This window comes from Pantherophis guttatus, chromosome 1, assembly GCF_059756535.1.
Source record: "Pantherophis guttatus breed Tessera chromosome 1, ASM5975653v1, whole genome shotgun sequence".
NCBI classification, from domain to species: Eukaryota; Metazoa; Chordata; class Lepidosauria; order Squamata; family Colubridae; genus Pantherophis; species Pantherophis guttatus.
This window is the reverse complement of record NC_142063.1, coordinates 331,683,150-331,708,973: the sequence shown is the minus strand read 5'-3', so window position 1 is coordinate 331,708,973 and position 25,824 is coordinate 331,683,150. Positions and strand designations below refer to the sequence as shown.

The following is a 25,824-nucleotide window of genomic DNA, read 5'->3' as shown; positions in this document are numbered from 1 at the left end:
AAAGTCATAAAATGGGGCAAAACTCATTAACAACTGATTTGCTTAACCACAGAAATTATGGGCTCCATTGAGGTCATTCACCAAGGACTACCTGTATAAGCTACCTTTGATTATTATGCTCAGTGAACATTTCAGCTAATGGTGTGGTGAAATCTGCAGAAATTTGTCAAAAATCTTCTCCTGAGGAACAGGGATCCCCCCCTCCCCATCCTGCTTTCTCTCTGTCTTCTCAGGTTGTCTGAGAATTTATTTGTTTTGAACATTTTTTTTTGTTAGGAATAGCACAGGATGCTACTGCTGAGTGTTGATGTCTGTTGTGTATCCTTCCGCTGCCCTGAAACCTGTCAGACGGTCCTTGCTTCCAAATCTAAATAAGGCTCCCCCCCACACACACCCTGAGGCATTGCTTCATGATATCTCCCCCTGGAACAGGTCTTAGGAGGTCTTCAAATACGACCCTCACCCAAAGACAGGAATCCTGACAGCATCCCCCACACAGGTGGCTGTTCAACTTTGGTTGAAAACCTGCAGTGATGGAAGTCTCGGGGGCAGCCTGATTCAGTGCTTGGTACGTCTCATGCTCAGAAAATTCCTCTTTGTTTCAAATTTGGATCTGCTGCTATAAAAGCCTACCCTCGTGAGCTATGGGGGAAATAAAAAAAGGGACATGGTGGCTCAGAGGCTAAGACGCTGAGGTTGTCGATCGAAAGGTTGGCAGTTCAGCGGTTCGAATCCCTAGTGCCGCGTAACAGGGTGAGCTTCCGTTACTTGTCCCAGCTTCTGCCAACCTAGCAGTTCGAAAGCACGTAAAAAATGCAAGTAGAAAAATAGGGACCACCTGTGGTGGGAAGGTAACAGCGCTCCATGCGCCTTTGGCTGGCCACATGACCACTGAGACATCTTCGGACAGCGCTGGCTCTTTGGCTTTGAAACGGAGATGAGCACCACCCCCTAGAGTTGAGAACAGCTAGCACATATGTATGAGGGGAACCTTTATCTTTATCTTCCCCTGTGACTGTACTTCAAGCATTGGGAGTCTGCTATCATGTCTCCCCATGGAACACTGTGGAAAAAGAGACAGCAGCCTTCTTGAAGGGCTGTTACAGAGGAAAGGGTGTGGAGTATGGACCACATTTTTCACTTAGCAAATAAGAAAAATTGCAATCCTTTCTGCATTTCATCTGACAGTTCCTCAACTCCACCCATTTTCACAAGAAGCCCTTTTATGATCTTTGACGCCATGGGAAAAATTGTTGGGCTGAAGGACACATAGGGACATGGCCTCAGTTCCAGCCAACATCATCAGCACACTATTTCTAGGAGTGTTCGCTAGAGATATGCAAAATTTCTCAATCTGGAATTGAATCTTTCAGAGAATTCCAAAAAGATTCCATTTCCTTCTGGGCCATGCCAAAACTCCTCCAATCCACGTCACTTTGTGGGAAGGGGGCTGTTCAGAAATTTCTAGAAGTAAACCTGCCAAAGCACAAGCAGTTTGATCCAAAAATGGAGGGCAGGGAAATGGAACATTCTAGAATTCTCTGGAAAGATTCATTTCCCGAATGGACAGATTTTGCACATCGTTAGTGTTTCTCTCATGCTGCTTTGTATAAGATGGGCTAATATTTTTTTTTAATCTGACAAGCCAACCTTGCAAACAACAAACTGCTATCCGTTCCATTTTACCGACAGGAAAACTGGGAGGTGTGAACAGGGCATGAAAGTCAAATGATCCAATAAGTGTATAAGGCAGGGCTTGGGAACTAGGTCTCCTTTGGGATACATAATTTGTGCTGGGTATTATGGCCGTGGGAATGACACGCCATGCACTTCTGCCCCTCCCTAGGAGGCAGCAATCCTAATTTTATAAAAATAGCTCACCTGTGGGATCAAGTGGCAGGCTGGCTAAGTAGCTGCCCATTCCCCATCTGGGTGTGACGGCAGAAGAACAATCTCTGGAATGCAGTTGGTCTGCGGCGATGAATGAAATACAGTCAGCTTCTCTCCACTGGAGGGAAATCGCTCCACAGAGTGACTGAGCCAGCTTTGGTTCATCTCACCAGGTATGCATTAATTAGCCTCTGCCACCGAGTTTCAAAACAGGCAAGCTCCATTTCCCAGCAGCTAACCGTGTGTCACCTAACAGCAGTGACAACTAAAGAGCCTTGATATGTGGACACAAAGCAAACCCTTCCACGCGTGGTCCTGAAATCAATGTGGTTGCATAATTCAAAACAGCTTGCTGGATGATCCCATACTTAACCTCCCCTCCCCGTCCCCCAAATATTATGGTTGGCATAGCCTGACACAACAGAATAAAAAGGTAGAACCTGCAATGTTCATCTTCCTTCTCATGCTGGTTACAGGGAGAGAATATAGGTAGAATTTCCTTTGTAGAGTTTTGGTCTCTACAAAATGAATCAGAATCAGAATAGAACTGGAAGGGACCTTGGAGGTCTTCTAGTCCAACCCCCTGCTTGAGCAGAACCTATACCAGGGATGGCTAACCTTTTCCAGACCAAGTGCTCAAAGCGTGCCCAAATCCCCAAAATGCAATGCATGTGTACCCCCCGCACGTGCCCCACCCTCCACGCATGCATGGCAGAGACTCAAAGACCAGCTTGCTGCCAGGAGGCACACATGCATGCGCGGCAGAGCTGAACTGGGGCGATGGCTTGCGTGCCCACAGAGAGGGCACTGCATGCCATCTGTGGTATGTGTGCCATAGGTTCGTCATCATGGACCTATACCATTTCATACAAGCGACTGTCCAGTTTCTTCTTAAAAGCTTCCAGTGATGAAGCACCCACAACTTCTGAAGGCAAGCTGTTCCACTGGTTAATTGTTCTCACTGTAAGGAAGTTTCTCCTTATCTCCAGGTTGCTTCTTCTTGATTAGTTTCCTTCCATTGTTTCTTGTTTTGCTTTCTGGTGCTTTGGAAAATAAATTGACCCTGATCTTCTTTGTGGCAGCCCCTCAAATACTAGAATACTGCTATCATGTCACCCCTAGTCCTTCTTTTCTCTAATCTAGCCATATCTATGTCCTGGAAATGTTCTTCATGTGTTTTTGGTCATATGAATGACTAAATAATGGAATCTTAAATCAGAATTATGGAACAAAGCAGACAACACCATTTTTAAATGGCAGCTTGTGTCAAACACAGAGATGGAAATTCCATGTAACAAGTGGTTTATTCTTGCTTATGTGTAAAAGCATATTTTAATACAAAAAAACAGTCAAAGATGACACTTTTACTTGAAGTATAGCCTGGTGGTATAATTTGTTTCAGTATCTCATTCTCATAGAAGAGTACTTTAAGGGATAGAGAGCAGGTGAATACTAGAAGAATCAAGGTGTTTTTCTCTATTTGCCTTCAACTGTGCAAGCTACAAATAAAACTGATTTATTTGACATCTGAATGTAACCTTACTTCATTTTGCATTTTCAAACCAATAGAGTAATGTTCAAAATGTGCATTAAGAAGCCGTTTTCAGAAAAATGCATATATTCATTAAATAATGTACCATATGGGATCTATTTGGGAACAGAAGAGTAGTATACATTAGGCAAAATTTGCAAGTAAAATGAAGAAACGTGTACTAAAATGTACACAGATGTTAATGTGGTCTTTTTTAAAAAATCAGGTTTGATTTTCCAAACTTAACATATTTCCAGAAATCAAGAAACTATTGAAAACAATCTTGAATAATCTGAATCTGTCGTTTACTTTGTTCTAAGAACGAAGCTTGTGGTGATAAGTGATAGGCATGAATGCTTAGATAGCCAGGGACAAGTTTCACGCCCAGTCCAAACCTTAAGTGTGGGAATAAACTAGAATCACACCCAGCTATATTGTCAAGAATTATGGCTAAATCTTGATGTCATCATAGAATCATAGGTGTGTAATAGAGATTTTCAAGTCTAATCTCCTGACCTCCTGGGCAGGAATTCTCATTTGATCACCCCAGGCCAATGTTTCTTAACCTTGGCAACTTTAAGATCTATGGACTTCAACTCCCAGAATACCCCAGCCAGATATGCTGGCTGAGAAACTCTAGGAATTGAAATCCACACATCCTAAAGTTGCCAAAGTTGAAAAACACTGGCCCAGCCAAGCAAATGGCTCTCTAATACTTGCTTGAAAATCTCCAGTGATGAAGAATCCATGACTCCAGCAAGCAAGTTGGCTATATTTGCTTAATATTTCTCATGACAGAACATTCTTATTTCTAATTTGCATTTCCCTCTGTTAAGATATTGTTGCTTCTTGTCCTATCTTTGGGAACTATACAGAATAAATTCATAGACTCACAGACTTTCAATATTTGACTAATGCTAACGGGGAAGATTCACACAAAGCAAACTTCATTTATTTACATCACTTTAGGACCTCCCTCCCTACAATTAAAAATGCCAAACCCCACCCCTTGTCTCTTACAATTATTAAATAAAAGCAGTAACCAAAACAGTGATATAGGCCAATATAAGAAATAAAACAGTTAAAACAGAGCAGCAGGGACCTCTTTGTTGTTCAATTTGATATCATCATTAAAAGCAGATCAAACTAAAAAAATGTTCAGGATCCATTTAAAAGCTGACAAAAATACGTAAGTCTGAGATGGGAGTTTTACCGATAAGATATCAATGTGAAGATACACTGGGCCTAGTGCCTGTCAAATTCACTTAACATTATGCCAAATTTGCAAGCAGGGCCTCTGAAGAAGAGTTGTGGGCCTCTTCCAAGATTCAGTCTAATAGTCCACTGGAGCATCTTTTGCACCTTATAAATGATGCAAGTCTGGGAAGGCTGTGTAACTAATGGTATGTACCTTCAGAATCACTAATCATAGGAATGGAATGAATTACTTTATGTCCTCATTGCCTGTAAAAAGTTAAAAGATCTTGCGTTCACTCTCATACCAGAATACCTTTTTCATTTCTAGCAGGGGTGTCAAACTCAATTTCATTGAGCGCCGCATTAGGGTTGTGTTTGATCTCAGGGGGGCAGTGTGGGCATGGCCGGGGTGGGTGTATCCAGCTCGATGTTACTCGTGTCGGGGGCGCCTGTGGTGGCCCGAGCACTCTGCCAGTGAAAACGGGCTGGCGAGCTCCATTTTCGGATGCCACGGCCTCCTGCAACCCTCTGCCAGTGAAAACGGAGCTCAGGAAAGGCATGGGCGGCCCTCCCGAGCTCCATTTTCGCTGGCAGATGTTTGTAGGAAGCTGTCACAGCCGAAAACGGAGCTTGTCAGCCCATTTTTTCTGGCAGAGGCACTGCGGGCCGGTCCTTCGCTGTTTCCAGGGCAGCCCCGTGGGACAGATCTAAGCACCCTGCGGGCCGGATCTGGCCCCCGGGCCTTGAGTTTGACACACCTGATTTACACTGTTCCCATATTAAAGCTCCTGAAAGCAGAAAACATGAGGCTGGTGGTGGGTAATGCTACTTTTAGTAAAAAAAAATTAGGTATCACCTTAGAAACAGCCTTCCTTCCTTTTGGTACCAAGTAGCTTCATTAATACAGTAGATTTTAGACTCCTTGCATTGTAAGGTCACAATGTCCTGGCTGCCACCTTTCAGTCTGTGATGGCCATAAAATCGCTAAAAATTGTTATATTTGGCCAAAGACCAAGAGGTCAAATCCAAAGCTCCACTTCTTTCTTTGGAGGCCTGTTATTATAGTTGCAACTGTTAGAAAATAATTGAAAGAAAGTGGACGAATTATAGCTCCCCCTGAACAATGGCCATTTCCTGATGGAGTTGAAGAATGATTGCTTAATTTATTTCAAAAGTTTCCATCTAAGAGCAACTTATTTAGGACTTTGTAAAGGCAAAGTGCAAAGAAACTAGAGTGAAGGTTGACATGACAATCTGGCAACTTGCTGATGTTCTGAGGATTTGTTTGAAACAGGTGAGAATTCTATAAAACATCTAGAAGACACTAGATGGGGTACTCCTGATGTATTTCAGTAAGCCAGAAAGCTAGTATGTAACTGATACTAATTTGGAAGACTGGCTTGGATCTGACCAGGTGGCCAATCCAGGGGTAAGGTCCATGTTTCCAAATCCATCTTGAGATACTGAAAACCCACAAGTTCTGAAGGAAAAACAAGGATTCTGCTGCTAGGCAATGACCTTCAATGATTCTGTATCACAACAAATCAGACCATAGATCTATCTAGTTCAATATTGCTAGTAATAACTCTGCAAGATTTCACACGGCTGTCTTTCTCAACCCAGCTTGACGATGCTAAAGATTAGGGCTGGGATCTTTTCTATGCAAAATAGATGCTCTCTCATAAGATTTACCTAGCATGCAGGAAAACTGCCTGTTCTCAGAGACAGCAGGCTAAATGAGATCATTGCTCAATTACTGTCTACACTGACTGGTAAAAGTAGGATTTCAGCCAAGGATTTTTCCGATGTATAGTAATAGCACTTAAGACGTATATACTGCTTCGCAGTGCTTTACTGCCCTCTCTAAGCAGTTTACAGAGTCAGTATATTGCCCCCAATAATCTGGGTCCTCATTTTACCAACCTCGGAAGAATGGAAGGCTGAGTCAACCTTGAGCCAGTTAGGATCGAACTGCTGGCAGTCGGCAGAGTTTGCCTGCAATACTGCATTCTAACCACCGCGCCACCATGGCTCTTTTTAGCTGGAGATACCAGTGACTAAAGTTGAGTCTTCTGTGTGCGAAGCAAACTAATTGTCCATTCCCCTTTGTAATACCATCTACATCAGGGGTGTCCAACCTTGACAATTTTTAAGACTTGTGGATGTCAACTTGTCTTAAAGTTGTCAGAGTTCAACCCCTGCTGGTCTACATCAAGTAGTTGGCCAGAGCTTTATATTTCTTTCAAAGTGCTGGAGACTGAGGGTATTTTTATATGAGTAGAACAGATGATCCCCTCCTGAGCCATACACCTCTCCAGAATGCCTCACCCTCTTTTTCATTCCAAAAGCTCACGTCTCACCTGACCAGCTCCTCCAGCTGCAGAGCACATATTATTCCCTCTGCAAAGCTCTTACCTGTTCAGTGATGAAGGAGCTGGAGAAGGTAATGGCTGACCAGAAGAAGATCCCACAGCTAAGAATAATCTTCCTGTTGAAACGGTCACCAAGATAGCCAAATATTGGGGCTGCCACCATAAAGCTACAGATGAAAACTGCAGAAGAACAGAAAGGAAGAGATGGATTGGGTCAGCAATTCCCAAACTTTTGAAATTTGATTGGGAAAGTCAAAAACAAAGTATCAATCATCTATATCAGCTTTCCCTAACCTGGTACCTTCCAGATGCATTGGGAATGCATGATAGATTCGGCTCTTCCGTTCAAACCTTTGGTGAATACTTCATAAACTGCAGATGCTACAGATAGTCCACAATATATGACCACAATTGGAACCAGAATTTTGATTGCTAAGTAATGCAATTGTCACATGATCAGACCTGATTTTACCACTATTTTTCCCTGTGGTCATTAATTGAATTTCCACAGGCATTAACAGCATCACGTAGTTGTTAAGTGAATCATGTGGTCATGAATTGATTTTACTTGTTGAAAGCACTGAATTGTGATCATGGGACCATGGGGATGGTGCGACAGTTATAACTTCAAGGACTGGCTGTAAGTCACTTTTTCCAAGGCTGTCATAAGTTTGAAACCTTTGTTAAATGAACAGACTGAGGTCGAGGACTATAGGTAGTCCTCAACGTACGGCCACAATTGAGCCCGGAATTTATGTTGCTAAGTGAGAAATTTGTTGAGTGAGTTTTGCCCCATTTTACGACTTTTCTTGCCGCTTTTGTTAAGTGAATCACTGCAGTTGTTAAATTAGTAACAGGGTTGTTAAGTGAATCTGGTTTCCCCACTGACTTTGCTTGACAGAAGAATTCAAAAGGTGATCACATGACCCTGGGACACTGCAACCGTCATAAATGTGAATCAGTTGTCAAGCATCCAAATGTAAATCACGTGACTGAAGAGATGTTGCAACAGTCATAAGTGTGAAAATCGTCATAAGTCACTTTTTCAGTGCCATTGTATTGTAACTTCAAACGGTCACTAAGCAAACTATTGTAAGTCGAGAACTACCTGTATATTTACATATCACCTTCACTCAAGATAGTAACAATGTCAAAGTGAGCAGAGGATGAATTTAAACCCGAGTTTCCCTACTCCTACACCAATACTTTGGTCTTTACAATATGGAAAATTAATATTTGCAAAACGCTGACAGTTGTATACCTTATCACTCACTGTTGGCTGGAAAGATACTATGTTTTTCTACACAATCAGTGTTAAATCTATTTTATATTCTTTGTAGACCTAGAAGTCACTTTTTTAATTAGATGGTTTGTTGATGTGCAACGAAAGAAAAGGCAACATAGAGATTTTAAAGACAGAGGCGGTACAATTAGGGAAAAAGATCTGAGAACAAAAGAATAAAATGACAAAACAAAAAGCTGGCAGAACCCAGATGGCAGCATGAGAATATTCACTTTGTTTAAAAAAAAGTTCAGACAATGACGGTCAGCTTGCCAGAAAGATTGCCTGCCAGCTATCACACCCATAGCTAGCCCAAAAGTCTTGGAGAGAGGAGCTCCCATTTAACGAGGAAAAAAAATGAAGGGGTGGTGGAAGGAAATTGGTGGAAGGTCTGCCATCTAGTCTAATTAGACAGACATTAATTTCTGCAACCAGACAAGTACTCTTCATTTAATGACCACAATTGGGAACAGCAACTCAGTCATTAAGTAGTTGCTAAGTGAAACAGCCACCATGGTTATGATTTTACTTCAACTTTGCTTTGCAGACCTGGAAAGATAGTAAATGCATGGTTTGGTTGCAAAGTTACTTTTTCATCACTGTTCTCATTTAAGCCTGGTCCTCACTAGAGATATAAGGGACCAAAGCTGGAACTTCAGCATGCCCAACCTGAATTCTACCCATGTTAAAAGCAGCCTTTCCCTCTACTCTATTACCTTCTCAGTGCAATGCAGTCTTTCTCATCCTTAGCAACTTTAAAGATGCAATGTAGAGAAAAGTAAAGTCTTACACTTAGATAAGAAAAACCAAAAGCACACATATAAACTGGGGGAAACCAGGCTTAATAGCAGTGACTGTGAGAGGGATCTTGGAGTCTTAGTGGACAATCAGCTAAATATGAGCCAGCAGTGTGCAGCGGCAGCTAAAAAAGCCAATGCAATCCTAAATTGCATTAATAGAGGAATACAATCGAGATCAAGTGAGGTACTAATACCACTCTATAAAGCCCTAGTAAGACCACATTTAGAGTACTGCATTCAGTTTTGGTCACCACACTATAAAAAAGATGTTGAGACTCTAGAAAAAATGCAGAGGAGAGCAACCAGGATGATTAGGGGACTGAAGACTAAAACAGATGAAGAACGGTTACAGGAACTGGGCATGGCTAGTCTAGTGAAGAGAAGGACCAGGGGAGACATGATAGCAGTGTTCCAACATTTGAGGGGCTGCCACAGAGAAGAGGGGGTCAAGCTGTTTTCTAAAGCACCTGAAGGCCAGACCAGGAATAATGGATGGAAACTGACCAAGGAGAGATTCAACCTAGAAATGAGGAGGAACTTTCTGACAGTGAGAACAATCAACTAATGGAACAGAAGTTGCCTTCGGAAGTTGTGGGAGCTTCATCACTTGAGACTTTCAAGAAAAGATTGGACTGCCATTTGTCAGAAAAGGTATAGGGTCTCCTGCTAGAGTGGGGGGGGGTTGGACTAGATGGCCTCTAAGGTCCCTTCCAACTCTGTTAATCTGTTAAAGATATGTAGACTTCAACTCCCAGAATTCCTCTGCCAGGGGAATGGTCTTGGCTGGTCTAATGCATTCGCTTTAAGCATTAGTCCAGCTAATGACTACTATGTACATCACAAAAACAAGGATAGAAATCAGGCCAGAAACAAAATGCAGCTATGTACATAATTAAATGCAGAATGTATCAACTTTAATTCTGAATTATTAATTGTCTTTCATATGAGCCAGCATTCTCAGGTCCAACTATAAGACTCGGATTGAAAGCCACATGTTACCAAATGCCCAATGTACATTTTACATTACACAAGCTCAGAATGGGGATGACTTTTCAGAAAGAACAATACATTTCTCTGGCATCCTCAAACAACTTTAAAAGGTTAAATATTCTTTTTTCAAAATGGAAGTCTTTAAAAATAAAACCGGGGAATAAAACAGAAGTTCAGTTCAGATTCCATTTTTTGTAGCCTTACCTCACAAAAGATGATCTCTTTCAGAGGCAGGTCACACAGGATGATTTTTTTTTTTTTAAATGGCACCTTTCAAAGATTCTGTTTCCTATACGCAACTGGGTGTGTTTCTTGCCGGCCCCAAAATACCAGACAAAAGGGCAGGTGAATAAAAATAAGTAAAATGACAGACGCCCTTCCAATTGAAAGTGACAGCTTTGGAATCGTAGTTTGGAATGAAGAATGAGCAACACGTCTGTTTCGTTGCAATTGTGGTGACAGAACAGGAAAGGTTTAATTATCCAGGCAGGATGGATTTCTCTGTATCTATTTCTGATTTCAGTGGTCAGACCGCACCCTGATACAGGTGGGATGATTTTTGTTTTTAATTTCTCCCAGTTCTTTTGTGGTGCGATGTGGGTGGGTGGATGGGCCCACATGTGCGCGCATCTGTGTGCTTGGAATTTCTCTTGCTCTCTCTTTTTAATTATACGAGACAATAAAAAAAATAAAATAGTTCATTTTCTCCAGGCTTCATGGATTCCTTCACGCGCTGTTACCCATGATTGCCAGCTCAGTTTTTTTTTTTCCACCCCGGGAAATGCCAGTCAACCGGCAACCTAGTTCTCTGTCACGATATTTAAAGGTGCTCTTTGATTTCTTTGACAGGAAAAAAATATCATATTTGCCCCCACCCCACCCCCTCAAAAAAAAAAAAAAGCAGAAGGGGTTTAAACGTTTAATCATAAAAGATATTGTGATTTGTGAAAGGTTCTCTCAAGTCATTAAGATGAAGGTTTCTCTCAGGTTTGAAGGAGGTTGAAATTCAAATTTGCACTAGGAATTGTTCTCCTGAATGTGGTTTGGGTTTTACGAGTTTATTTCATAGTTAATTATTTGTGGAATTAAATTGAGAATTATTGGGCATAGTCATTCACTCCCCATCTGCCTTTCTCAGAAGGGGATCAAAGCCCTTTTGAGAATGTGATCATCAGCAATGGCAGACCGAGCCTCTCTAATTGTTAATTTCTTTGCAATAGCAATAGCACTTAGACTTACTGTATATGCCATCCCATAGTGCTTTATAGCACTAGTTTACAGGTTTACAGTGTCAGTATCCTGCCCCCAACAATCTGGGTCCTCATTTTACCAAACTCAGAAGGATGGAAATCTGAATTAATTTTGAGCCCATCAGGATCGAACTCCAGGCTGTGGGCAGAGTTTGCCTGCAATACTACTTTCTAACCACTGAAATCACATCTCTCTCTCTCTCACTATCAGGCTTCTTCTAGATGAAAAGATATCGCGAAATCTATGAATTGATATTGAAGGTAAGAAAAAGAAACAAAACCACAGAGAGAGATTTGTCTTTTTGTGTCTTTTTAAGGGTGAGAAGATGTAGCTGTGGAGCTTGGTTCAATACAGGTAGTCCTCAACTTACAACCATTCATTCACTGACTGTTCAAAGTTACAATGACATTAAAAAAAACCCTAACTTACAATCCATCCTCGCACATATGACCATTGCAGCATCCCCACAGTCATGTGGTCAAAATTCAGAGTATTGGCAACTAACCAGAGGTGGTATTCAGCTGGTTTGTACTGGTTCGAGTGAACTGGTAGTGGAAATCAAGGGTGGGCCTGCCCCGCCCCGCCCCGCCCCGCCCCTACCCCAGCTGTATACTGTCCTATTTAGTCACATTTTCAAGGCCGGGCGCATGCACGGAAGGCATGTGTATGGGGTGAACCAGTGGTAAGAATATTGGAAACCCACCACTGCAACCAGCATGTATCTAGAGCAGGGGTGGGTTCTACTTACCTTTACTACCAGTTCGCAACGGGATCAATGACGACATCTGGGGCAGTGGGCAGAGCCTCCTGCCGATTTTACTACCGGTTCTTGCGAACCGGTCCGAACCGGGGGCAACCCACTACTGATCTAGAGGGTTGTGGTGCCCAGGGTCATGTGATTGCCATTTGCAACAATCCCAGATGATTTCAGACAACCAAAGTCAATAGGGAGGAAGCCAGATTCACTTAATGGCCATAGAATTCACTTAACAAATGCAATGATTTGCTTACGTGGCAATAAAGGTCCGGAAATCAGGCCCGACTCACTTCACAACCATCATGCTTAGCAACAGAAATTCTGGTCCCAATTGTGGTTGTAAGTCGAGGACTACCTGTATGGCCTTGAACTCTGATAGCAACCTGAGAATGATTTAAAAAAAAACATGGAGTTGTGTTGAGGAACCAATTTTCTCTCAAATATGCAAGCAAAAGGAGACTGGATGAGCAGATGATCAGGACAGCAATGGGATGTGGAATAATCAACATAGTCAGAAATATTGGAACACTTTTTGAATATTCAGCCATCATTCTCATCATACATTCTGTTGAGCCTCAGAGAATTAGTCAGCCCTCTGCCCCGAAGTCACAGAGCTGAAACTTTTATTACTGTACTTGAGATCTATTTATAACTTTTCAGCAGCCAACAAGCTAACCACTTCTGTAGGAATAATTTAATAGCTGGGTCTGATCCAATGCAAAACTTAAGTCTTATCTTTAAAACCCAGTTTCATGCCTTTACGTTCAGTAAAGGCAGAGTTTCTTCCCTCCAGGTACTAGACAATTTTAGGCCTACCCAAAAGATTACACAAATCATATTCAATCACAAATTGAGATGGGGCGCTTCGGGCAGTTACCAGTAAAGTCGAGGGCCCCTGAAAGAATGAATAATGAATGGGCTTATCAGTGGGGGCAGCAGAACCCTAGTGATTTATGCAGTTTTCTTGGCAATGGTATGGAACTGGCTTGCCATTGTCTTCTCCAGGATGTGTTTCCCCCCCCCCTCAATTCCACAATCTGCCTTACAGTTCTGGTATTTCCTGGTGATCTCCATTTAATTAACCATGTGGAACTCTGTTATCACGACCCAAGGAATGCTTACAATAGTAAGATGCGAACTCTTGAGATACATTCAGGGGTGGGCTTCAAAATTTTTAGCAAGGGGTTCTCTGCCTGGTTGCTGGGTGGGCGTGGCCATGGTAGGCGTGGTCTAGTTGGCCTCCTGCACCATGGCAGGTGGTGGTGGTGTTTGGTTTTCTCGAGCCTCCGGGAGGGTGAAAATGTCCTCCCCAGGCGCTGGAGGCCTCTGGAGGCCAGAAATGGGCCCATTTCTGGCCTTCCTGAACTTCTTGTAGGCCTGTTTTTCGTCCTCCCTGAGCCTCTGTGCGTGCCCTGCACTTACCTGCATCCAAAATGGACTGCGTGGGGACTCCAGGGAGGGGTGAGGTGGGGTGGGCAGGGCCAGCCCAGAGTGGGATTTGGGGGTTCTCCGAACTGCACAGAATCTTAGCTAGAGGTTCTCCCGAACCCCTGCGAACCCCCAGCAGCCCACCCCTGGATACACTGTTTTATCTGTCTTCCCCCAGAATTGACCACTTGGTCTGGCAGATGTCTCCAACATCTCGCCTAACTTACTGCCACCTCACCTTTTGACCAGCATTGACATAGGATGCCAGGAAGTTCAGGCACCAATTATAACAGTCTTTCATGGGAGATTTCAAAAATGACAGTAGCAGGACCCTATCTACAGACTTACCTACCTAACTGTAAGTTTACATAGCAATAATACTGAGGAAGATTTGGAACTTGATGGCTTCTTTTGTTTTAGAGCTTCCTCATCTCGGGTTGCAAAAATCCAGACAACTATAAGATGACAGCAAAGAATGGATGTTTCTGCATTTCTATGCTGGTAGCTGAATGCACATTTGTCTGTGCATTCTGTGACAGACATTTTTGATTGATGATGGTACCAACAACCTTAAATGCCTTCCAACTCTTAATAAGAATTTGGGGAGGTTTTGCAGCTATCCACATAGCCGAAGACAATTTATCAATATATGTTTATAGCTAATACAGTATAAAACTTTGGCTGTAAAATCAGGTTGCCACTAGATGGCAGCAAAGAGAGATACAATACCTTATTTGCTCCCACCTAGTGGCTGGATGTCTGCAGTCCAGACATGGTATACCTAATAAACTCTACCCGCTCTCCTATGATATAGAAGACTATTTGAAAATTGGTCAGATCTGGTTACAACTTCACCAATAATAGCAGTTTGTATCTAGGCAAGTTTTAAAGCTCAAGATTTTATCTGTTCATTCATGATCAAGCCATCCCTAAATATTTAGTATTGCACTAGAGGCAATTCACAACAATATAGTGTTTCTCAGAAAAGGTGCACACCCTCCTTTCTAGCTATTGCGAAGTTTATAAGATCACAAGAAACAGCCTCTATAGCAGCAGCAGCAACAACAGAAATCATATTTCCACATCAGTACTAATTGGGATTGAAAATGCCATGGATCAAATTTAGGACTTTTGGCATGCAAAGCATGTGACATTCCACCAAATTACAGGTGGTCCTCAACTTACATTCATTTGTTTAGAGTCGGTTCGAAGTTAAAGCAGCACTGAAAAAAAGTAGCTTATGGCTGGTCCTCATACTTATGGCCATGACAGCACCCACAGTCACTTGATCAAAATTCAGGCACTTAACAACTGGCATGTATTTATGATAAATTACTGGGATGATATGATCACCATTTGCGACCTTCCCAACTGGCTTCTGATCAACAAGTCAACAGGGGAAGCTGGATCTATTTAATGATCACTTGATTCTCTTAACAAATAATTTGATTAACAGCTGTGGCAAAATGGTCATAAAATCAAGTGTGACTCACTTAATAACCTTCTTGCTTAGCAACAGAAAGTCTGGTCCCAATTGTGATCGTAAGTCGTGGATTTCCTGTTTGCACCTGTTATATTTCAGAAGCTAAAGACCATTTTTGGCCCAGAAAAACTTCAAGTGTCAGTCTTAGTCAACTATTTGGAAAATCAGATGGGATTGCTGGGCTAGGCAAAAACACTTTGCCTGAAAACCTGGTGAATGAGATCTGCTGAGTGCAAAGTAAACATATATGATCCCATAATAACCCCTGGGATCTTGGATAAGGATATCCTATGTTCCTTTTTTGCCAGGATGAATAATTATAAGAAAAATGCACTCCTTTTAGGAGCAGGGTGGTGCCAGGAGGCTGCAGATACCATGCGAATAATTCCAGCTGCAAAATTAACCCTAACTCTGCAAAAGTAATTTTTTTTTTTATTGCAAAAGTTTTACAATTACATTTTCACCCCTTTTTTTCATCCCCCCACCTCCCTCCCCAAACTTCCCGTCCTCCCTAGCCCTCCCTAACCCTCCCCCCCAGACTTCCCTATTATATAGTAATTATATTATATAGTAATTTTTTTTAATCACACAAGAAGGTTTTTTTTCCCTTGCAGGAGAAGACCCCAGCCCTTGCATCTGCAAAAGTAACAACTTCCTAGGATGGAAACTGTAATTTAAAGTCAAACTTCTTGTCCTAAAACATCAAGTAAACAGAGGTGGGTATATCATTCAGTCACTCCAGCAGATAACTTTTAATTCACATTTAGGCAACAGACTGCAACACTTTTCCTGGGATGACAGTTTTTCTGGATTAATTATAAACCAGGCGACAAGGATAATAAAAGCTAGTGGTAAGATTGTACTTTTATGATAGGGCTCCAAATATTTTCCACTTTCCCAGTTTTACCTGGCCAAACAAGTAAACTTAGTAATACATACTGCAAACATTCATATTTTCATATGCTCAGAACAGAAACAGAGAAATACTCAACTCTGGTATTGATTCCCTATTTATTTTTTTAGTATATGAATAACATTTTTAATATATAAGTAATAGTAACAGCCTGCCTAGGTGGCTCAGTGGTTAAGACACTGAGCTTGTCGATCAGAAAGGCCGGCAGTTCGGCAGTTGGAATCCCTAGTACAGGTCTCCTGCGTGAGCAGGGGGTTGGACTAGATGACCTCCAAGATCCCTTCCAACTCTGTTGCTGTTACATTCTCCTTATACAATCCACACACTGTAATATTTCCCAAGTCCCAGTTAGTTATCATGGAGAAAGGAAAGGACACCCTGCAGATGGTCATGGACACTTTTTTCTGCAGTCAACACCTATAGGAGCTGAGACAACACAATTCTGCCAGTGCTTAGACAAAATGCAAGGACTACTTCATAACCAAATGCAAACTGAGTTCAATGAGTCAGATCACGCAGACGCTGATCAAATGGCATTCATGAGGATCTTTCTCTAAAGCTGAGGACCACTTAACAGCACAAGGGAGACTATCTGATACTATACTTGGAGGTCTCCTACCAGGAGGGAACAGCTTCACTCTATCTAATGACAGGGTTGGCCCTGAATCCTTAGACTGGCCTTGAACAAAATCTTAAGCAGTGGGTTGCGACCAGTTCGCCCCGGATCGGGTGAACCGGTAGCGGCAGTGGCGGGAGGCTCCACCCATCTGCCTGGATGCTTCTGTGCATGTGCAGAAGCATCATGCGCAAGTGCCCACGCACTCACGAGCGAACCGGTAGCAACGGGTTTTGAAACCCATCTCTCATCTTAAGGTGTGAGGAGAGCAAACCCCCCAAAAGAATAGTTAGCAGAACCTCTTGCACAAAGTCTAACCACATGGATAATATGTGCAGGGTGGGGAAGGGATAGGCGATGGGGATAAGGAGGGAGGGAGAAGGAGAGGGAGAGGGAGGGAGAGGGAGAGGGAGAGGGAGAGGGAGAGAGAGAGAGAGAGAGAGAGGGAGAGGGAGAGGGAGAGGGAGAGGGAGAGAGAGAATGAATCAGGGCATAACCTGGAAGGACAAGTAGCCAGTCTTGGCTGAGCAACTAAAGATAGGTGGGTATAGATTTAAAATCAAGAGCTATCTGTACATCTCAACCAAGACTAGCTATCTGTCCTTCCAGAAGTACAGGTAATCCTCAACTTCAAAGCCATGCCTGCCTAGATCTAGTTCCTCCTTTATTTACACCACAGATCCAACTCACTTGAAAATAGCTTTGTATAAAAAAGGAACAGACTTGTCAAAAGAAACACTTTCTTAGAGATGAAAGAAGGATAATGCATCTTTGAAACATGTGTTTCTACAACGTCCTATACTTACTACGTTTTGGGAGAAAGGAGTGGATTATATAAATATGATTGTGTGCAACCAAAGCTAAAATTTTCAGGAGATAATATTCTTTGGAACTATATACTTAGTGCATGGAATCTGACAACTGGATAACGCAAACAATTCTCTGTGCCCTTCCCATGGCTACAACATTTATTTTGATATTGCAGTATTGGAAAGACAAATGTATAGCTCCATCTACTCATTGAGGAGTTGACTGCAGGTGCCACTTATGAGCAGATTGCCTATAGATGTAGACTTTGTATAGATGAGCTCAATGAAATGTGGGATTCATTGATACACAACGCAGCAGGTTAAAAAAGGTAATATCCTGTAAACATAGGGGGCACAATGCCTCAATGGTTAAAGACACTGAGCTAACAACCGGGAAAACTAACAACCCAGATTCAAGATCTGCAGACCATGCTACAGGGCAAGCTCACCTTGCTTGCCCCAGCTCCTGCCCATCTAGCAGTTCGAAAGCATGCAAATGTGAGTAGATAAATAGGTACCACTTTAGTGGGAAGGTAACAGCATTCCATGCACCTTGGTGCATAGTCATGCTGGCCACATGATCATGGAAGCATCTTTGGACAATGCTGGCTCCCTCGGAAACAGAGATGAGCACCTTCCCCCTAGAGTCGGACACGACTGGACAGAGGAAACCTTTACCTTTGCCTTTACTGTAAATATATTAGAAATATATAGCAATAGCACTTATGTACCGCTTCATAGTGCTTTTACAGTCCTCTCTAAGTGGTTTACAGAGTCAGCTTATTGCCCCCAACAATCTGGGTCCTCATTTTACCCACCTTGGAAGGATGGAAAGCTGAGTCAACCTTGAGCCTGGTGAGATTCGATCTGACAAACTGCTGGCAGCCAGTGATCAGCAGAAATAGCCTGCAGTACTGCACTTTAACCACTGTGCCACCGCAGCTCTTTTATATATGTATTTGAATAATAATTGCATTAGACAAGTATATATAGATACACAGTTGTAACTGTGTATTATGATGAAAGTATTTCACATTTGTGTTTTTCCCTTATATTTTTTATTTTTTTTATGTCTTTTTTTTTCTCTTCGACAACTGTATATATCTCTATCACTATTATCCTTGTGTTTTGCTCCTTTTCAAACCCATTTTTTGAGCAATAAAATATAAATTAAAAAGAGCCATATGAGAATAGCTGGAAACAGATTGCGGTTGGCAAAAACAGCCACAAATCAGTAACTCATTTGTATTCAGGGAGGCTTAAATCCAGTTGTTCATATTGTTAGTCACCAAAGCTGTTTGGGATGTTAAGAGTTCAGAATGGTATTTGCCTAGGTGGCGTGGCCACCACTCAAAGAAAGTAAAACTAGGGGCCAGTCAATGGCAGGATTTCGTATAAGGAAGCTCATGACTCAGTTAACCCAGCATTTTGGATTTGCACTACAAAACAGTAAACTAGTCAAATTAGCATTACTAGCATCAGGCTTGAATTATCCATGATTCTAACATATGATTGATTGATTGGTTGTTTAATTCCTACAAAAAATGGTTTTTTTTTCCAAATTCCTTCCATACCATATAGAACTCGCTGTCTATGTGTCTCATAACGATATAGTGTCGAAGACTTGCATTTATTTTGGGAAGCAAACTCTGGCTCATATTCCAATTGCAACATGCAAGAGTAAGTTCTCAAGAAGGATGAATAGCGGCCACTCATGCAGAACGACTGTCGCCTCTTTATATGAAACATCCTTCCTCAGTCTATGGAGATTCTCTGTTGTCCAGATCATGGTTGTCCCAAATGTGCTTTTTCAGGAAGCAACTGGACTTTCTGGTTTTTCTTTGAAGATGTTTCGCTTCTTATCCAAGAAGCTTCTTTAGCTCTGACTGGATGGTGGGGAATGGAGTCAGAGCTGAAGAAGCTGCTAGGATGAGAAGCGAAATGTCTTCAAAGAAAAACCAGAAAACCCAGTTATCTCTTGAAAAAGCACCTTTGGAACATCTTTCCTCGATATTTATGATTACAAGTAGTCCTCGACTTACAAACCACATTTGGGATCAAGAATTTCTATTGATATGCAAGGAGATTGCTAAGTAAGTCGCACCCAATGTTATGACCTCTTTTTTTTTGCCATAGTTGTTAAGTGAATCACTACAGCTGTTAAGTGAATCCAGCTTCCCCCACTGACCTTGTCGGAAGCTAGCTGACAAGGTCGCAAATGGTAATCACGTGACCCTGGGATGCTGCAACCATTGGAAATACATCCAGGTTGTCAAGTTCCCGATTTTTGATCACGTGATCGTGGGAATGCGGCAACCATAAATGCGAGGATCGGTTGTAGTGTAGGTCACTTTTTTCAGTGCCGTTGTAACTTCGAACAGTTGCTAAATGAATGGTTGTAAGTTGAGGACTACCAATATGCCATTCCTGGTTGCTTTTTAAATGGGCAGTGAACGTGGCTTATTTATAAGATTATTTTCACAGAAAGGAGAATGTATGTATCCCTGTTTAGTGGTTTTGCTCTGCTCTTAGGTGCATTTTGCTATAACTGCATTATGTATTATATGCTACTTTGGGAACATGCTGCATTTTTAAAGCAGCTCTTCTAAACAGATCAACATGCTTTTACAATTTGGTGGAAAAAGATTAATAGCCTGAAAGCAAGGAATCTTGGAACATAATTTGGAGCATGGAGGATTGATCAGACTTTAAAATGAGAAATCTGATTCTCATTCCATCTTCTTCATTCCCTTTTCTGCTTCCAGGATTTTTCTAACCATGTTTTCTGCAAAGGTTTTTGCACTGCCCGGTTTTTTTTTCTCCTGCTTGGGAGATATGAAATTCACTTTTACAAAGCATTGCTTGGGAGCAAAATAGTAACTACAGTTTTTTTGACTACCATTATAGAGAGAAGGAGGGGAAAAAAAAATAAGCTCCTGAGACTTGGAAGCAGAAAAGGGAATCCTCTCTAAAATTAAAGAGGGGGAACTTGCATTTGTGGTGTTTGAACAGGTCCATGTTAACCACGCTCCAGAAAATCTACAGAAAGTGGACAAATTTAGCAACTGAAGTGGTTTGGATGAAAACCTTTAGTCCCTTTTCCCATGGCTCTCAAAAATAGATACCATGCCATTCATAGTGGCATTTGACAATCTAACAAGAGAGTGGGGAGTGGGAAAAACCTTTGCAAGTTAACTTCCAGCATATCATGTGGCCCTAAGAAAAGAAAAGGAATAATTCATGATATGATTTGGCAGTCATAGCCAGTGCAGTCTATGTTCCTGTACAGATGTCTCTTGAGGTCAAATCGTCATCATTTCGAATAAAGACTCCTGCCAAAACCATTAAATTTCATATGCTGGAATTGTTCTGTCCTTATCTTTTCAATTTAATCAAAACAAAGAAAAGACATATATGGGGGGGGGGGGTGACAAGTGACAGGATGCTAGCTTGTGAAGGGCAAAACAAAGACCGGTGCCATTTGCTCCATTCTTTGCTTATTTTCTGCATTTCAATAATTATGCAGCGACTTTGATAAGTCCTTAGCTTAGTCTTCTCCAACATCAAATACTTTTGGGAACTGTGCTTTCTGATCAATCTTAAAATCATTTTCTATTTCCATAGAATTAGGAAGAGCATGGATGGGTTTTATCTACCCACCCAATGATGATGATCAGAATCTAATCCAGGGGTGAAATCTAGCAGGTTCTGACAGGTTCTGGAAAACCGGTAGTGGAAATTTTGAGTAGTTCAGAGAATGGGCAAATACCACATCTGGCTGGCCCCAGAGTGGGGTGGGAATGGAGATTTTGCAATATCCTTCCCCAGGAGTAGGGAGGGAATGGGGATTTTGTAGTATCTTTCCCCTGGAGTGGGGAGGGAATGGAGATTTTGTAGTATCCTTCCCCTGCCACGCCCACCAAGCCACGCCCACCAAGCCACACCATACCCACCAAGCCATGCCCACAGAACCGGTAGTAAAAAAAAATTGGATTTCACCACTGATCTAATCCAGTATTTCTCAATCGCAAACTTTAAGATTCCAACTCCCAGAATTCCCCAACCAGCACTGACTAGGGAATTCTGGGAGTTGAAGTCCACAGTTCTTAAAGTTGCTGAGGTGGAGAAACACTGATCTAACTCTTTAAAAACCTTTGATGAATTGCATTTAGAAGCAAATGCAATCATCCAATCGGACAGTTCCTAAAAGACGCCAATTTCCCAGTCGTTTAAATGTTTAATTAACCTTTGCTCCTGCGGAAGGGAGAATATAGCTTCTAACTGCACTTGCCCTTTTTATACTTCTTCCTAGGATTGTTATATTTGTTGATTAAAATCAAACAAAATTTCCTCCCACCTCAACACTTTATCCTACAAAGTAGGGAAAGGAAAGGGATTTACATTAGGAGTGCTGAAAAAAATTCAAACCTCTGTATACATTTGATGTAAGTCATTCATTTACCACCTGCCTAATCACAACAGTTCCTCTGGACAGCAGATGGAATACAAATAAAATTAAATAAGTGAAGGAAAGCATGCAAGGCATGACTTCTAAGAGAACAAAGCAGAGAGGAAAATCCAACAGACCTTTGGATATTGAACTCTGTCATCATTTATGCTGGCCAGTGGTGAAATTCAAATTTTTTTACTACTGGTTCTGTGGACGTGGCTTGGTTGGCATGGCAGGGGAAGGATACTGCAAAATCTCCATTCCCTCCCCATTCCAGGGGAAGGATATTGCAAAATCTCCATTCCCACCCCACTCTGGGACCAGCCAGAGATGGTATTTGCTGGTTCTCCAAACTACTCAAAATTTCCACTACTGGTTCTCTAAAACCTGTCAGAACCTGCTAGATTTCACCCCGATACTGGCTAAAGCCTTAGGAACTGAAGTCTAATAAAATTTGCAACACTTGGAAAAAAGCATTCCCTAATAAAGGGATCACTGCTGAAAAGCCCTTTTTTTCAACCCTAATAGACTATTTCAGACTGCTAAATATGGATTGGGCCAGTTTGGTGTAGTAGTTAAGGCTAGCAAGCACATGGCCCGCGGGCCGGATGCGTCACACACTGGCCACGCCCAGTTTAGCAAAGGGGAAAAAAAGCCCCGATACGTCATGTGACGCCGCCGTGACGACATGAGTTTGACAGCCCTGAGTTAAGGCAGCAGGCTAAAAACTGGGAGAGTGTGAGTTCTAATTCTGCCTTAGGCATGAAGCCAACTGGCTGACTTTGCTCCGGTCACTTTCTCTCAGCCCTTGGAAAGAGGCAATGGCAAAGTACTTCTTGTCAAGGAATCTGCAGAGGGTCAACACTGACTCGAAGACACCCTCCCCCCAAAAAAATTATGGAATATTAATGCAAAATAAGGTAGTTTCTTCCAAACCTCAAGGCAAACTTTTCCTTTTTGTCATGAATGACAACCTCATTGTGGTTACTTCCACTGGCTCAACTCTGACAGGGCAAATTCTGTCGAGTTTCCATTAATGAACAATTCAAATATTCTCTCCTTCCCCAGGGTATAGTTGACTTCTAGAACGGGGCTTTTTCCCATTCATTTTCCCGTAACAATTCTAAAGTTTCCCTTCCCTTTCCTGTCCTCTGAGCCATCTGGCCTTGCAATAGCAGGACTTCCGTTCCAAGGAGTGTTGGGATAGTCTGTTTTTAGAAAGGACCAGCAAAAAAAAAAAAGCTATTAAAATATTTGGTTTATTTGTTTTAAAGACACTGATTAGTTTCTGTCAATTTCTCCAGAATTCGAATACAACGTTGCAATCACATTAGTATTTTTAGACCGTTGGAGATAGACTGTTTCTTGTTTCCCTACAACAATCCTGTGAGGTAGGTGGGAACAAGAGAGAGGGACTGTTTCACAGTCATCTAGAGGTGGTCCTCTAGACTTACGACCACAATAGGGATGAGAATTTCCATTGATAAGTGAGGTAGTCATTAAATGAGCTGCAATGATTTTACAACCTTTTTTGTTATGGTTATTGAGCAAATCACTGCAGTTGTTAAGTGAATCAGGCGGTCATTAAGCAAACCTGGCTTCCCCTATTGACTATGCTAGTTGGAAGCCACTTGGGAAAGTTACAAATTTTGATCACATGACCCTGGCAACTGTTGTAAATACATATGGTTCCCAAGTACCCAAATTTTGATCACATGGGGATGCTATAACGGTCACCAAGTGTGAGGTACCAATCCCTTTTTTCACTAATGTTTTAAACTTCAAATGGTTGATGAAGGAATGGTCGTAAATTGAGGATTACCTGTAGTAATGTTCCATGGCTGCAGAGAGAGAAGAACCTTGGTCTCCTTGGCCCTAAATCAACATCTGAACGATTAGACCACAGGAACCTTCCAACAAATTAAATCCCTTCTCTGTTCAGTTGAAGTTGATGCCAAATCTTGTTAGGCTTCAACATCAGTTAAAGGCCTTTCTGATCATCCAGGCCTTCACAGGTAGTCCTTGACTTATGACTGCTTCCTTAACCAAAGCTACCAAGATAGTACTTTTCTAACTTAACTGGGATAAGCCAACAAATCTAGTCTGTAGGGGGATGTACACATGATTCTAGCACAGGTAGTCCTCAATTTACGAGCAACTGAGCCCAAAATTTATGATGCAAAGCGAGACATTTTAAAGTGTGTTTTGTCCCATTTCACGACTTTCACGACCACAATCGAGCCCAAAATGTATGTTGCTAAGTGAGACAGTCGTTAAGTGAATTTTGCCCCATTTTACGACTTTTCTTGCCACAGCTGTTTAAGTGAATCACTGCAGTTGTTAAGTTAGCAACACGGCTGTTAAGTGAATCTGGCTTCCCCATTGACGTTGCTCATCAGAAGGTCGCAAAAGGGGATCACATGACCCCGGGACACGGTTGTACATGTGAAAAACAGCCGTAAGTCACTTTTTTCAATACTGTTGTAACTTTGAATGGTCACTAAATGAACTGAGGGATCATTGATGGTCTCTGAGCTTGCTTGTTTTCTTGGAGACGTTTCATTACCCTAACTAGGTAACATCATCCTTACTTGACTAGCACTGATGATGTTACCTAGTTAGGGTAATGAAACGTCTGCAAGAAAACAAGGAAGCTCAGAGAGCACCAAGGACCCCTCGTTTCAACCCTGAGCTACAAATATTCTACTTTATTGGTACTAAATAAACTGTTGTAAGTCAAGGGCTACCTGTATAGATAGGTTGCGATTAAACTGTGGTGCAAGCCAGAAGAATGCAATATTTGATTTAATGCAATTGGTAAATTGATACCAGGTCGTATTTAATGAGACCCAAAACTCGGTTAGAGTGACGTTAGAGTATGTGCAGTTGCGGCTGGGGTTTTAGATACCGCTCATCTTCATGTGTGTGAAACAGAGAAAAGGAAGATTCCATTAGAGCAGGGGTGTCAAATTCAATTTCACTGAGGGCCTCATCAGGGTTGTGTTTGACCTCGGGAGGGCAGGGTGGGCGTGGCCAGGGTAGGTGTGGCCAGCTTGACGTCACTCATGTCAGGGGCGCCTGTGGCGGCCTGAGTGCTCTACCAATGAAAGCGGGTTCCCAATCTCTGTTTTTGGCTGGGACGGGCTCCTGCAACCCTCTGCCAGGGAAAATGGAGATCGGGAGGGCCGCATGCGGCCCTCCCGATCTCCGTTTTCCCTGGCAGAGGGTTGCAGGAGCTCGTCCCAGCCAAAAACAGAGATTGGGAACCCGCTTTCGTTGGCAGAGGCACTGCGGGCTGGTCCTTCACTGTTTCCAGGGCAGCCCCACGGGCCAGATCTAAGCACCCCGAAGACCGAATCTGGCCCGCAGGCCTTGAGTTTGACACCCCTGCATTAGAGGGAAGCAGTACGAGTTTAAAAGAGGCTTGTTATCACATTAGAGCAACAATTTGCTGTAAATGAACGACATAATTGTGGCCATAGAAATGCTAAAACAGGACAAGCTACTTATGACTCATTTTTGAAGTTCGAATAGCTGTACAGGTAGTCCAGTTCATTTTATGACTGTTCAAAGTTACAACGGCACTGAAAAAAGTGACTTATGACCATTTTTCACACTTATGATCCCTGTAGCGTCCCTCACGGTCATGTGATTTACATTTGGATGCTTGACAACTGACTTACATTTATGACGGTTGCAGTGTCCCAGAGTCATGCGATCCCCTTTTTTCGACTTTCTGACACACAAAGTCAATGGGGAAGCCAGATTCACTTAACAACCGTATTACTAATTTAACAACTGCCATGATTCACTTAACAGATGTGGCAAGAAAAGTCGTAAAATGGGGCAATACTCACATAGCAAATGTCTCGCTTAACAACATAAATTTGGGGCTCAATTCTGGTCATAAATTGAGATACTACCTATATTCCCCATACAGTCACATGATCATATATTTTGGGCGCCTAGCAACTGGCATGCATTTACGACTGTTTGCAGCATCCTGAGATCACACGACTGTATTTTTCTGCAGTTTGTGATCGTTTCTAGTATTT

General features: G+C 42.2%; 1 protein-coding gene across 3 annotated transcripts in view; it reads right to left on the bottom strand.

The window, feature by feature from the left end:
- The window catches only part of LOC117667472 (SPNS lysolipid transporter 2, sphingosine-1-phosphate), a 153,920-nt gene that overhangs the window by 70,974 nt on the left and 57,122 nt on the right, over window positions 1-25,824 (bottom strand). For all 3 annotated transcript variants that reach the window (XM_034420845.3, XM_087889297.1, XM_060693177.2), the window contains exon 3: window positions 7,034-7,170. In XM_034420845.3, coding sequence (XP_034276736.2) covers window positions 7,034-7,170 — 137 coding nt within the window. The remainder of the gene's footprint in view (window positions 1-7,033; window positions 7,171-25,824) is intronic.